General features: G+C 30.0%; 1 protein-coding gene across 1 annotated transcript; it reads left to right on the forward strand.

Annotated features, from left to right (window-relative positions):
* The first annotated feature begins 11,649 nt into the window (after positions 1 to 11,649).
* Positions 11,650 to 13,347, forward strand: LOC123221874 (gibberellin 20 oxidase 2-like). Its single transcript, XM_044644837.1, has 3 exons — positions 11,650 to 12,178; positions 12,262 to 12,583; positions 12,845 to 13,347. Exons 1-3 carry the CDS (start codon positions 11,715 to 11,717, stop codon positions 13,127 to 13,129), a joined length of 1,071 nt encoding a protein of 356 aa, XP_044500772.1. The 5' UTR covers positions 11,650 to 11,714; the 3' UTR covers positions 13,130 to 13,347.
* The last annotated feature ends 2,285 nt before the right edge of the window (positions 13,348 to 15,632 follow it).

A 15,632-nucleotide genomic window follows, 5' to 3' on the forward strand; every position in this document is an offset into this window, starting at 1 on the left:
CAAAATAATATTTAATAACATAATAATATATTATTTATTTATTCAAATTATATACATATAGCATTGCATATAAAGCCTTCATAAAGTTCCTGTAAAGGCTATTTTTTTTTTTTTTTTTTTCAATTTTCTTATTCTAAGTTCATCTTTCTTCTGCCTTATCCACCTATGCCTTTACTTTTCCATTTTCTGGATACTACCATTAATTTTACACCTGTAATCATATACTTAACAACTAATCACCATGCATCTCTCTAGATTATACAACAAAATTTGACTACCCACATAAGTATACCCTAATCTTCGGCCACGTGTCCCATTCATTAATAATTGAGTACTTGTTGTAAACTAATCCCTTGACAATCACTTTGGTTTCACTTATTATTTTTTTGTTAATCTTTTGCTTAATGGACCCTACAATTAGATGGTCCATCTTTGATTCTCACTCTTTCTTGAATTTCTTCATCTAATTTCCCTTTAACTTACTAATGTTTGAAGTAGGCCCTAGCTTTTACGTAAAATTTTATTAATATTATTAATGTTAATCATCTTTTTTTTTTTGTTTAATCCGTCTAAAATTACAAGAACAAAGCAATGTAAGTCTCATTACATTATATATGTTACCGACAACTCCATAATATTTCATATTTTCTTCTTCTTCCACTTCTTTCTCTTCAAGTTTCCAAATATTTTTTCTTTTTTTTACTTTTTGTATTGTTTGTTTTATATATGCATGCTGTTGCTCATGCGTTTGTTTAAACTGTGGAGAAGAAGACCATGAAGATGAAGTCCATGGCATGTACGGAGTTTGAAGGAATAAGAAGGTTATTATTTCGTGGCGAAGTTTCTTTCATGTTGATGAAGAAGTTTATGGATTTGGGGAAGGATCCGTGGCCTGAATAATCAAAGGTTATCCTGAATAATATTCAGTGAAGTCTAATTTCTAGGCAAGTCAGATGCTTGGCTCACAGTTATCTTCCTTTTTATTTTCTCTCCTTTTCCTTTTCCCTTTCCTCTTTGGAACTTGTTTGGTTGCCAAGAAAATGCATGGATGGAGGATATATACTTATTAGAATAAGGTATGAAATCTTGAACCCCAAGATTTCTCTTTCTTTTCCATATTGTGTGCTATTAATGTTAGCAGCTGAACAAATTTATTGACAATATCTTTGTAAAACACAATAGTCTAATTTCTTTCTTGTTCATTCAGATTCTCTAATTTTCAGACTTATACATCTCTAAATTTCTGTCATTTTTTCTTTAACAACAAAGCCAAATGTTTAGTTTATGGTTGGTAGGTAAATACATATAAAGGCTAATCAACTATAGTTATTCTAGTGGGATTTTTTTGAGGGAACTATAGAGCATGATTCATCTGGCAGCTGCATGAGTATGAATAATTTGCAATTCAGAACTTAATTATATGTCCACAAAAATTAGCTTTCTTTCATAATTGTGTTGCCAGTTTGCATTCTAAGTGGAAGGAGCTGAAAACCTGAAGTGGGGATTTTAACAAAATGAAATATAAGAGAGGAGAGTTAACTGTGAAAGAATATGTGGATTCTGAAAAGAATAGTATAAAACTTTTAAGGCTAGCTCATCAATCAGATAATTAAACTTATGTGATGGAATCTGAAAATACTCTTACCCGAATCTTTATTGATAATTTAAAGCATCCAAAAGCCAACTTCAACAAATCTGTTAGTGTCAGAATTACATCCATTCTCTAAGTGTTTTCTCATTGGTACTTAAAAATTTTCATGCTCCAATGGGAGACTAGACAATGTGATTTTCACCAGAACATTGATCTCTCAGTATCCTGAAAGCCTGCAGCAGGTCCAGACTCCAAATATCTGGGGAGAAAATATAAGGATAATGTATTAAAATCAACATGAATTCACTATATAACCTTAGAGATTGAACAAAAGGGTATTCAAATTGATGATCAAGTGATAATTTTTATGTGTTTTTGTAGTTGCAGATGATGAAAATAATTCATGTTTGTGCTAGTTGCCTTTTTCTGTTTCTTTATTGGATGGTTTAGGTTCAATTTGGCCAAACAAATTGGGGCATCTGTCCCTTGAATATATTGAAGAACTGCAAATCTTTTCCATGGAATCATTTTTCCCAATTTGAAAAGGAACTTGAATACAGGTGCGAGTTTGTAGTTTTCTGCAATTATACAACTTTATGAAAATTATATTAATAGGTTTCATGAGGATAAGGATGATGATTCACTAAAGTCCATACTTCACCGTCTCCTTTTTTTTTTTTTTCCTTTTCATTATTAATCCAGCTTGAGTTAGTCGCCATGTGTCCTGTTGTTCAGTGGAAAATGATGTGCAACTCAAAAAGAAAAAGTGGAATATTATTAAAAACATCAATTAGCAATTTTCTATTGGTTCATGACTCATCAAAGACAAAGTTGATGCTGTATATTGTACAAAATGGGGGATTAGTTCAGGAGACAGTTCACCAAAAACTTGAGAAAAATAAGATTTTCAAGAAGAGATTAGGTGCAGCGACTTAGTAACTTAGTAAAGGTTGAAAGGCCAAAGGACTTATTCCCACCTAAAGATTAGTGTTTTGGGGATAAATTTTCACCTATTAATTTTAAAAATTTTAAACATTTATTTATCTGTTAATTTTTGTAATTAATATCAAGGATAAAATCATCATTTAATAAAATATTTAAAAAACTATAAATTTATCATATTTTTTTTTTAAATTTAAAAATTTAATAATTTTTTTATCTCAATTCAAGGTTTGAAAAATCATCACTTCTCTCTTAAAGTTTCAATCTCCTTTCTTCAACGACAATCTCTTTTTTGACTGCTTACTTTTTCTCTCCCTCTCCCAGCGACAATCCCAAGGTTTGGTTCATGACTGATCAAAGACAACGTTGATGCTATATTTTATAAAAAATGGTTGATTAGTTCAACTGACAGTTCACCAGAAACTCAAGAAGAATAAGATTTTCAAGAAGAGATTATGTGCAGTGACTTGGCAACTTAGTAAAAGTTGAAATGGCGATATTACTTTAGGGTTTTATTTATTTATCTTCTATTGTGGTGGGTTGTTTTCTAAAATTTGTTGAAAATTTAGGCAAATGGGAATTGTGAAAGAAATTTTGAATGTTAATAAATGAGTGTTTTAACCTTAAAAGTTAGTAAAACTGGTGAAACATTAAAACTTTTAAAGAGAAGGTTTAGATTCGAACCTCTGTTACACTTAGAAAATGATGATTTATCTAATACAATAGTTATGAGTTTACCACTCCAACAAATACATATGCCTTACTAAAAGGAGGAGGTTGTGTTTTTCAATTAAATTTTTTAAAGCAAAGAGGGAGGTAACCTGAAAGCATTTTCTTTCTGTTACCAACAGAAGAATGATCACCCTACATTTACTTCATCAGTGTGGCAGCTGCAGATTATGGATTTTATTGGACGGAATATGAATAATGTAATGCCCGTTCAGAAGAAATTATAATAAAAAGTCCAAATATTAATGTGATGGTTGGTTTGATAAATATTTCTATAATATAATAGTATACTATTTTAATGAAATTATGTATATTTAATTATAAAATTAAATCTTAATGTATATAATATTACTCATAATATTATATCAAAAAAAATATAAATGATATGATATTATCCACAAGGCACACAAGAATGACAACTATTATATCTTTGAGGATTATAAATGCAAATTAATCTTATTTTGTCAAGAATGCGGGGAATAGAATAGGTTTGGATATAATCCAAGCCGATTTGGTTTCAAAAGTTGGTTTGATTAGATTTAGTTTAGTTCAAATTCGTTTAATTTGAATTCAAACTGAATCTAAATCGGAAGATTTAGATTGTTTTAAAAATTGGACTGGGAGGTGTTCAATTCGAATTTATAGCTCAAATCAGTAATTTGAATTCATAACTTAATTTGGCTCAAATTTATGACTTGAATTCATAGTTTGAACTCGTGGTTCGAATAAATAATTTTGAATATTATTTGAGTAAAACGACATCGTTTTGTCAATGAACTACTAACTCAAACTATAAATCTGAGTCATAAATTCGATCGAAACAAATTATGAATTCAAACCATTAATATGAATTATAAAATCAAATCGAACTCAATTGAAAATAATTGAATTATTTTTTATTTAAATTAAACCATTTTCTATTTAAAGCAAATTCAAATCAAATGGTGTTCATGTCTAACCTCCTATTCATATCCACACCTAAAATAGAATTTGAAATTTTAAAAATAATAAAATTATATATATAAATAATAAATATAAATTTTAATATAAAAAATAATATATCACTATATAATTAAATAATTTTGGAAAATACAAGGCAATGTGATTTTTTTTTCAAGGGGGTACATGCTATCTGCCTCTCCATTTCAAGTCTCTTTCCAAGCTTTTAGTCCGACAATAATTGGGAGGGTCATGGCCTCAGATTAGGCCCAGAAGCTTACAAACTAAGAAAAAACAGTTGTCATGTTATTTTTTATTCTTTCAAGGCAGATACCTGAGAATCGACAACCTGCCTTTGTTGGATTTGGTTTAATCCGACAGAACAGCTTGTAATTTTCACATTTTTAAGTCTTGCATTATCTGTCACGAACAACTCCGTATGCTTCATTCCTCCCTTTTTCCGTACAGCTTTCTTTCAATTTGGAATGTTCTAGATAGGGATGACAATTTGGACTTGACTTTAACGGCCCTGACTCTCCCTGATCGACCATAACGGGGAGGAGATTCTCTGATAAAAACGGAGAAAAAGGCAGAAATTGAGACAAAAAAAATCATCGTAATCAGGGACGGATCAGGGACGGGGATACATGTGTCCCCGCCCCGCCCCGCCCCTCCCTGCCCCACCCCTCCTCACCTCACCCCCTAAACCTAATATATTAATATAATAATTTCTAAACTATTAAGTTTTAGAAATTTTTACATTATGATTTATTAAAACTATAACTTTAATTTTACTAATTTTTGAATTATCAATTATTAGCTTTTACTAATTTCTAAACTATTACTCTAATATATTTAAAAACTCCCAGAATCTCATTATCATAAAATACAAATACACCAAATTAATTTTATTTCAACTTCAAAACTTAGGCAGTCAATCCACCAGGTTTTACACAAAAAAATAATAAATTATAAACTTGATAAAATCAATTGAAGTGAATGAAAAGTGTTAAATTTAATGTTATTATAAAATTACCTTAAATCACATACATGAAGAGCTACTAATGAAGAGATTGATTATTACATATTGTTAGATTTTATGAAAACTTTATATTTGAACTAAAATAACAAAGAATATTTTGTAGCTTTTGTAGCAAGTGATATTTTGAAAGAATATGATTTATTTTATTTATTGAAATACATAAAAGAATTAAAATTTATATTTATGGGTATGAGGAGGGGATTTTTCCCCACGGGGACGGGGCGGGGATGGGGAGGGGATTTTTCCCCGCGGAGACGGGGAGGGGATGGGGAGGGGATTTTCCTTCGTGGGGAGGGGACGGAGATTATTTTTTATCCCTGCAATAAGGACGGGGATTGATATCCCCTACGGGGACAGGGACGGGGATTGATATCTGCTCCCCGCCACTCCCCATTGCCATCCCTAGTTCTAGACTTGCATCCACCATTTTTGGACGATGTTCATCACTTCATTCCCTACCTCAACCTAATGTGTTATACAAAATGAGTAATATTATATACATGTATTATAAGTATATAAATATATTTATATTTATATATAATTAAATATTATTTTATTTTTAATTTATAATCACTTAAATATATAATGACACATATAAGTATATATTCAAAATAGATACACATAATTTTATTAATATAAAATTAGCATTTTATTACTCTATCTGTTAATCTAACACAATATGATACATTAAAAATTGGGTTAAGGTCGTATACTTTATTTTTTCATACGAAATCTAATTTAAGTCATATTCGAGTTAGTCTAAATTAATTCGAACGATTTTTAGGTTGATACTAAACTAATAACATATCATTCCATTTTAATTTTATATTGCCCGATATATACTAGTTTATCTATTTATTAGTTTTACATTTGTAGTTGGAACAATGATTGAAAAACCGGACCGGTCCGGCCGGTTTGACCGGTTTAACCGTGACCCGATACTGTAGACGATTTATATAATGGATAAAACCGTTTTAGAGTAAAAATCGCGCTGGACCGCGGTTGAACCGCCGGTTCACATCCGATTCACGGTCAAACCCGGTTTAGCGATTCATTGTTCAGTATTTTATTTAAAAGTGAATAGTTTTCTTCTTTCTTTTTTTTCTTCTTTCATGCTGTGAAGTTTTGGCTGTCGGCGACTTATTCTAACTTCATCCCAACAGTTGATCTTTTGCCGACGACGACAATAGTTGACGACGACAAGGACACTGCTTAATATTAGTTTCGATCAAAGGTCTAGACAACAACAAATGTTAATGTCTGTATTTGTTGTTGTTGTCGACGATATTGTAGGCTGAGACGACAAATTCCCGTGCTACAGTAACCAACGATTGTACTCCAACAATACCGACGGCAAGCTAGTCCTTGTAAGGTTGTGTAATTTTGATTTAAATTTTTTTCGTTTGAACGTATAAATTTTTTTCTATTTGAATGTATAAACTAAGAGCTGGAAAAGTGCGTTCTGGAAAAGTAAAAATAAACTGTTTATATTTATTTTGAATTGCTGCGACAGTAACACTTTATATTTGTATTCTTTTGTCAAAACTTGTAACAGTAAGTCTTTGTTTTCTTTTGGTTAATTGATGCACAGCAACCCAGCAAAATCATCATCATGTTTATTTGTTTTCGTAATTCAAGTTGGTTGATTTTAGATTTTATTTAATACATATATTAGATTTTTGATTTGTTTGAGTGTTTAATAATTAATAATGTATGTGTTTGTAGAATTAGATTTGTTTAATGCATATATTTTGTTTTGATGCAAAGTTAGTTATTATTACTTATTAGATTTATGTTCAATAATACATATACTTTGTTAATTATGAAAACTGAAAAGTATGCATAGTATAAAATTATTAATTAGACATAATATTTTTAGGTTTTTACATAAAACTATAATTCCAGTCTAATTGACCAGTTCAAACGGTCCAACCGGTTCGATCGAAACCAATACCTAAAACGGTTTTTATCCCAGTTCGATTTTGAAAACCTTGAGTTGGAATGAAAATCTAAAATATAGTTATTACAACATTAATTATCAATAAAACTACGTTCATAAACTTACACACAAATAATGATATATTATAATGTGATTAATAGATTCTGAAATAAAGCTAAAACAATATTAATTATATAATGATATATCATTATTTATGTATAAATTTATATATATTATTTATATACATCGTTCTACCCATTAATTAATACCAAATTAATCTCAATTTGACTTTCAAAGTAGACTGGATCACATTTAGTTGTTTAATATATTTATGAAGATATTTAAATTCATTTAGATTTTCTAATTAATAACCAATAGAACTTATGGAGTAGTATATACAAATATAAATTAAGTGAAAAAAGAATTTAGAAAATCAATTTAACAAATATTTAATAATTAAATATTGATAAGTAAAATTCGGTAGAAATCATAAAATTATGTTAGTAATGTGCAACCAATGGATATTGAATTAACTCGAAATTAACCTGGCATTACGTGAGACTGGGAAAAAGTAGATAAAAATTATTCCCTCTCCCTACAAACACACCACACACACACACACACACACACACACACACCACCACCCCCCCCCCCCCCCCCCCCCCCCCCCCCATTCATACACACACACACACACACACACCACAACACCACCACCCCCCCCCCCCCCCCCCATTCATAGGTGGTTAAAGTTGACGAAATTTTAACTCCTTCAAATTTTATTTTTTTTACCCTCTAATTCCTAAAAAGTAACAAGCTCCCCCCTTACTTTAAGTTTTGAAAAATAGTAATTTCCTCTCTAAGGTTTTTTTCATTATTCGACAGCTTCTTTGTCAACATCTCATTTCTCTTTTTTCGGCAGTTGCTCCCTCGTCATCTTTCTCTCTAGTCGACAACCGTAAACCTAGTGAAAAACGATGTTTCATTGGGGAAGATGAAATATCGTCTCCCTAACGAAGACAAGAGATCTAGTATTTCTCGAAAAAGATGAGATCTCTTGTCTTTGTCAAGGAAGATGAACAACTTCGTCTTCCCAACGAAGTTAAGAGTTCTTTTTAATGTCAATTGATGTAATCTAAGCTTTCAAACAAGAGAAGTTTTGTCGTCGAAGGGAGAGAAAACATCGAAAGATATTCATCATTGGTGATGACATCGAAGATCTGAAAACTAAACCCTAAGAGGGAAATGTCATCTTTTAAAACTTAACTTAAAGGAAAACTTTTAGTTTTTAAAGTTCAAATAGGGGAAATGAGATTAAATTTTAGTTTATTTTTAATATTACAGATGAAATAATGATTTTACCTTTAAAACTATTAACTTTAACTATCCATAGATGAGTATTTGAGATTTTTAAAGATAAATGATAAAAATTGAGAAAAACAAGATGCTTTGGGTGGGACTAAGTCCTTTGGCCTAAAAATAAAACTAAAAAGAAAATTATATATATTGAATTAGCATAAAGTTAATCCAATAACAAAATTTGCCCAAACACAACTTGTTGCATAGTTTAAATCAATTACTAAAAGTGGAACTTTAATAAATTATTAAATATAAATTATTATTATATTAGATAAAATTTGATAAAAATTAGTATATATAAATAATTATCATATTTGTTTAAAGGTAATAAAAAAATATTAAGATATTATTTTATTTAAATATCATTGGATATAATTATTGTAAAATATTCTTCTTATTACTTATTATATTAATTGAAAATAAAAATATTTTTGTCTTAAAAAATTTATAAATAATAAAATCAATATTAATTTGATAATTTTTTAATACTTAAAATGGAGGCTATAATCACATTATCTTTTATATTACCTTTTACAAAACTATCAAAATTGTTTATTACTGATATACAAAATAAGATAATATTAGTAATAAATGATAAATTATCAAGCTAATATTTTATTCTAACAAACCAAATGATTTCTTGAATTCATATCAGATCAACTTTTATATAATTCAGATCAAATTACGATTAAAAAATTTTAATATGATTCTAAGTATGATCCGGTTAAAGTATACTATCCTTTGAACTGCTCACAAAGACATACCCAAGTTTTATGAAAGCCATTAAACAAGAGCGAAGAAATATAACCACAATAAAGGGTCTTAGTTTCAATTTCAACTGAAATCATTATCACAGGCAAGTTAGAGAATTCAATAATGCTGCAACCTGCAACCCAACTCTTCCTTTTCTTCCAATATTTTAAACAAACAACTATTAAATCATTAGATTAGCATTAAAATGCAAACCGTTCTCAAAGCAAATTACCTCTAAAAAGAGCTGTGACTGCAAATAAACATGGTAAAGAAGGGAGAGCTACAGCTAAAAATACCATCCCCATTTTGTAATACCATGTAGCAATATCACAAGCGGAAGCCTTCTGCTGATGACCTGAAACACATACAAGAAGTAACAACTTCTACTTAAGGCAGAAGGAAAGGAACTATTGTGTGTATTTCATTCAATGGCACTGGCATTTTTTATTCTATTAACCCACATAAACCACCTCCCTCATACATAGTCAAAATTAACGCACCTTTTCCAGAGTCATAATCAGAAGTCTCTATAAGAAGGATCCTGCTTGGAATGCACTGTACTTCCCCACTGATAAAAAAGAAAGAAGAGTGTGAAAGTCCACTCATACACCAAGATCAAACTAGTCCATGACATCACTTGCCGAGGGACGCCAGTGCAACCATAAAGCACACGAGGATTCAACATACATAGAAAACTGACGACTCCACCTAGAAAGGCAGGCACCGTAAGCTGTGCACCATTAGAGAACTGTATGACATGACAACAAAGACTTTTCAGCATACATAGAAAACTGAGGATTCAACCCTGGAATTAGTGGAACAAATGCAGGCCATCCAATGTAGCGAAAACATAGACAACACAACAATCAATTTGTATACTTTTTGCCACCGAATTTACTTGGAAATGTGACTTAAAAACCCCAGTAGCATATTTTTGCACAACAAACCCTAGAACTCTATGCAATATGAATATACATATAATCAAGGTCATAAAACCCACCTTCACAACAATAAGCATATATGATTTCTGCAGGTAATAAGATTTAAAGGGTCCCTTTAATGAATAAATCACATTAAGATTACCAAAGAGAGCAAAGAACACCAGAAGTTTTTGAAAAAGTATGGATGAAAAAGCAATCGCCATCAAGTTTTTATAGGGAGTCCGAACTATGGAGAAGCAATTACCACTAATCTAGACTCCTTAGTGACGTGAATCATCATGTTTGGCACACACAGTGAGTACATGATACACTGAATATATTGTATGAACTTTATTTTTATAGCTTTTCACAACCTACCGCGATGCTCCACGTGTCATCTTTGCAATAAGACACCGTTTCTAATATTTTATTTGTATTCCAAAAACTGCAGTAGGTGTTATCGATAAACTCCTCCTTGACCTGAATCAAAGTATGACATTTAAAATGTAACTAATCAATGACAATCCACAAGAACTGTAAGTAGAAAGGCTACATATCCACAAATCCTCTAGGAATGCAAACAGAAGCCCTATCATTTAGAGACAACTAGTAGACCTCCGCATGGTAGTATATATTCTTAATATCGATAAGATTCTTTTCCTTTCCTTTTTTTTTCGTTTCTTTAGGGGCACTTATAGACTCTTATCAAATTGGGATAAAAAATAAATCATTAGAATCACATTTGAATTAGAAATTCTTTGATGCAACATCTACATGTAACTCTTCCTATTCGTCCTATAATTATAATTATAAAGGACCAACTCAAATGTGGGGGATTGTAAGATGAAATCCAAGGATAAAGCATTCCAAGTCTCCACTCGGCATATTAGTCACACAATATCTTCTTTTGTAATCACTAACTAAATTTCATTAAAATACTTGCACAAAGATAAATAATTTAACCGTGGTCGTAGGCAGTTGATTAGCGATCTAAACTACGTTAAAAAAAATTATTTTTATTTATTATTCCTTCTCAAATTTGTAACCTTTTCTAGTCAATAATGTAGTAGATTAAAAAAAAAATGAAAACTTAGCTGAATTCTAATGTTATAATCATAGTCTGTATTGCGAAGGGGTTTATACTGCGTACTTCCACTTGGCGGCGAAAAATCATGTCAGTGGGATGTGTAAGAGAAAGTAAAGTTTCATTATTTTACCATGAAAGTCGCCTTGTATGGCAACCAACATCTTTTTACACTACAGCCACAATTGGTAAGAAAATCTGGGATAGATATAGTTTTATATGGTAAGATATCTGAAATAAGGAATTTGATTTGATCAACTTTAAATGGTTTGCAAATCTTTCAAGATCCTTGAATTCTATTCTATATAAGTGGTGCATCATGCGCCTTACTAAACATCTCTATTTCCAAATAGATTCACATCATTCTTCACTTCTCTTGTCATCATTTTTTTGTTTAGCTCCTTCTCCACCAACACAAAATGGACTCATCTTTCTGGGTGAAACAAGAAACGGTACCCAAAAATTACATGTGGCCAAAGGAAGACTTGGTTGAAGCTTGTGAAGAGCTGAATGAGCCACTAGTGGATCTTGAAGGATTCTTGAAAGGAGACAAGGTGGGAACTCAACAAGCTGCAAGAATCATCAGAGAAGCTTGCTTGAAACATGGATTCTTTCAAGTGATCAATCATGGTGTTGACTCACGAATTTTAAGAGCTGCATATGATCAAACAGAAAAGTTCTTCCAGTTACCACCTGACGTAAAATCAAGGGCTGAGAAAATCCCTGGAGCACTTTGTGGATATGCCCATGCCCATACTGATCGTTTCTCCTCTAAATTGCCTTGGAAAGAGACATTATCTTTCGATTTCCATGAGAACTCTCAGGAACCTGTTGTTGTTAATTACTTCAGATCCACTTTTGGTGAAGATTTTGAACAGACAGGGTAAGATTGAACCTTAAACCTAACTTTTGATTACGAATAGTCATATTATATATGGTAACATGCAATTTTTCTGAATTCTGTAGATTGATTTATCAAGAATACTCTGAAGCAATGAAGTGCTTGTCCCTGGAAATAATGGAACTTCTGGCAATCAGCCTTGGAGTTGACCCACATTTTTACAGAAACTTTTTTGAGGATAGTCGCAGTACAATGAGATGTAATTACTATCCTATTTGCAAAGAGGCAGGGCTTACTCTTGGCACAGGTGCTCATTGTGACCCGATATCTTTAACCATTCTATACCAGGATGAGATGGCAGGCTTAGAAGTGTTCGCTGACAACAAATGGATGTCCGTTCGGCCTCGTCCCGGTGCCCTAGTCATTAATATTGGCGATACTTTCACGGTGAGTTTTCTCTATGATTTTTAATGTGAGTATTAATTTGGCATGGATAATATTTACAGTATATCTATGCATATCTATTTTAAATATAAAATATATATATATATATTTAATATATATAATTATATGATTTTATAATTTTAAATTAAACATAAATTAATATTTAATCAATTGATAACATATATAAATGTGTATATATTTATATATCAAAATGGGTATACATAATATTGTTTATATTGTTAATTGATGTTGTTGGATGTGAAGGCATTAACAAATGGGATATACAAGAGTGTGCTGCATAGGGCTGTGGTTAACACACAAAAAGATAGACTATCAATGGCCTTCTTCGTTAACCCAAGAGATGACAAGGTGGTGACTCCTCCGTCGGAGCTTCTGGGCAACCAAGGGACAAGGATGTACCCTGATTTCACATGGGCAGATTTGCTTCGATTCACTCAATTCCATTACAGAGTTGATAGTGACACCTTAAAAAATTTTATCGAATGGTTTCAGTCTTCCAAATCAGTCAAAGATCCGTCAGTTCATTAAAATGTACTTGTTTGTTTTACATTTGTGTCTTTCTGGGAATAAAGAGTGTGATAATAAAGTTAGTTCGTCAGCTATATGAATATGAGATTCATGGCTTTGCTATAGATTTCTAGGTCTTATATAAAAGTTTCTCGAATGAAATTTATAGTGGAAAACCATTGTAGTCATATAAATGATCAATGAAAACGAAGGGTCCTTAGCTCTTCTTTGTTGGAATTGGTACTGTTTTTTGTTTTTTAACCTATAGAGATTGTTTGGCTGATGGTAAAATTTTTTATTATTAACAATATTTTGTTTATTTTTGTAAGTAATAAAATATTTTATCTTAATGTTAGTTCTAATTCTATCTTTATTTATTTATTTTTTAGGATAAAAATATCTTAATTTTTAATTAATATAATAATTAATATTTAAAATATTATAAAATTGTTAGAGATTAAAGAGTTTCACATCAAATAAAAATAATATAAATAAGTGATATATAAGTGTGATAGATTAAATTTTAATTAAGCTGATTAATTTTATGTAATATAGTTATGATCTATCTACTTATAAATTCAATATATTTTTACATGATATCAGAGCTTAAAATCAAATTGACTTAATATATTTTTACAACAATAATTATACCAAAAATATTTATGAAAAATAATATTTTAATATTTTTTTAACTCATTTAACTCGATACGATTATTTTAGCTATATATGATTGCAGTATTTTATGATTTCAATATAATTGTTTACAAACTGAATTTTATTATTTTAATTTAAGTTACAAGCGCGTCTGCGATCATCATGCATTTAGGCTTTATTTCTTTATTATTTATTAATAATTAATGTTAATTCAATTTTAATTACTAGCACTCCCATGTGGCAAATTTTCATTAATATTCGATTAATTAATTTCAGTACGTTTCAACTACAAAGGCCCAATAGCACAAGATATGTCTCAAAGTTGTGGGCCCTATATTGATTTGAGGCCTTAAAAAATTAGGCGAAGGGCTTATTCCCACCCAATGGATATTGTATTTTTAAATTCTTATTCTTTAATTTTAAAAATTTTATTTTTTAACTATAAAAAATTAAAATTAACGAAACTCTAATTTTTTAAAATTTTATCTTATTTTTTCCTATAAATTTAAAAACTAGCTATTTTCCCTCAAGTTAAGTTTTAAAAAATAACATTTTTCCTCTAAGGTTTAGTTTTCAAACTCTAATATTATTGTCGATAACTTTTTCCTCCTGACACTTCCTCTCCCTTCGGTAATCTTTCTTCTCTCACTTGCACCTCTGGTCAGCATCAACTAAAGCTAAAAAGACGAAAATCTCATTTTTGTAATCATCTTCCTAGAAGAAGACGAGCATCTTTCTCGTTTTCTGAAACAAAAACGAGATTTTCGTCTTAGTTTATGAAGATGAAGAGTCATCTTCCTGACTTCAATTGTCGTCAATCAAAGATCTAAGTGAGAGGAAATAGATGATCGGAAGAAGAGAAAGCCTCAGAAGAGATAGGCCATTGGTAATAACACCAGAGTTTGAAAACTAAACCCTAAGTGGCTGTTTGGTTCAAGTATTTAAAGATTACATTGGTAATCTATCTTTTATTGTCTTGTTTAGTTTGTCAGCAATAAAATATTACGATAATATTCTATTACCAATGTTGATGTGACATGTAATATAGACGGTAATCTAATTATCATATTTACCTTAGGTATTAAAAGATTACCAAAGTAATTTTAATTTTATTATAATTATATTATTATTTATTAATTTTTTAGACAAAAATAAATTTATTTTTAATTAATATGACAAATAATATAAAAAATATTTAAAAATAATTATATTCAAGGGCATTTAAGTAAAATAATTTACTAATTTCTTTTATTACATTTAACCGAACATAATAATTATTTATACATATCAAATTTTATCAAACATAATAATCATTTATACTCAGTAATTTTTTAAGTAATCTATCTTCAAAGTAATCTTTCTATTTTGGTAATAAAATATTATCCAAACCAAACGCCCTCTAAAGAGGAAATGTCATTTTTTAAACTTTGGCTAAAAAAAAAACAATTAGTTTTTAGGGTTTAAGGGAGAAAATGAAATAAAATTTAAGTTCACTTTTAATATTATAGATAAAATAACGATTTTATCCTTAAAACTAATAGACTTAACCTTTCATGGGTAGATAAATGAGATTTTTAAAGTTAAGAAGTAAAAATTTTAAAAAATAACATACTTCGGGTGGGAATAAATCCTTCGGCCAAAAAATTAATAGAATAAAGGATATGTTTTTATTGAAAACAATGTCTATCTCTAAAGACATTCAATTTCAAGTTTGATTTTAAAATATCATTAATAAGATTTGAAGCATTATTCTCAAGTTTTAAAAGAGATTTTGAGGACATTTTATATAGCGATTTTAATTAATCTAAAAAGTTATATTAATCAAAATAAATTCTTTAGATTTTAAGATGATTGAGTGGAAGAAAACTTC

This window comes from Mangifera indica, chromosome 7 (assembly GCF_011075055.1).
Source record: "Mangifera indica cultivar Alphonso chromosome 7, CATAS_Mindica_2.1, whole genome shotgun sequence".
Taxonomy (NCBI): Eukaryota; Viridiplantae; Streptophyta; class Magnoliopsida; order Sapindales; family Anacardiaceae; genus Mangifera; species Mangifera indica.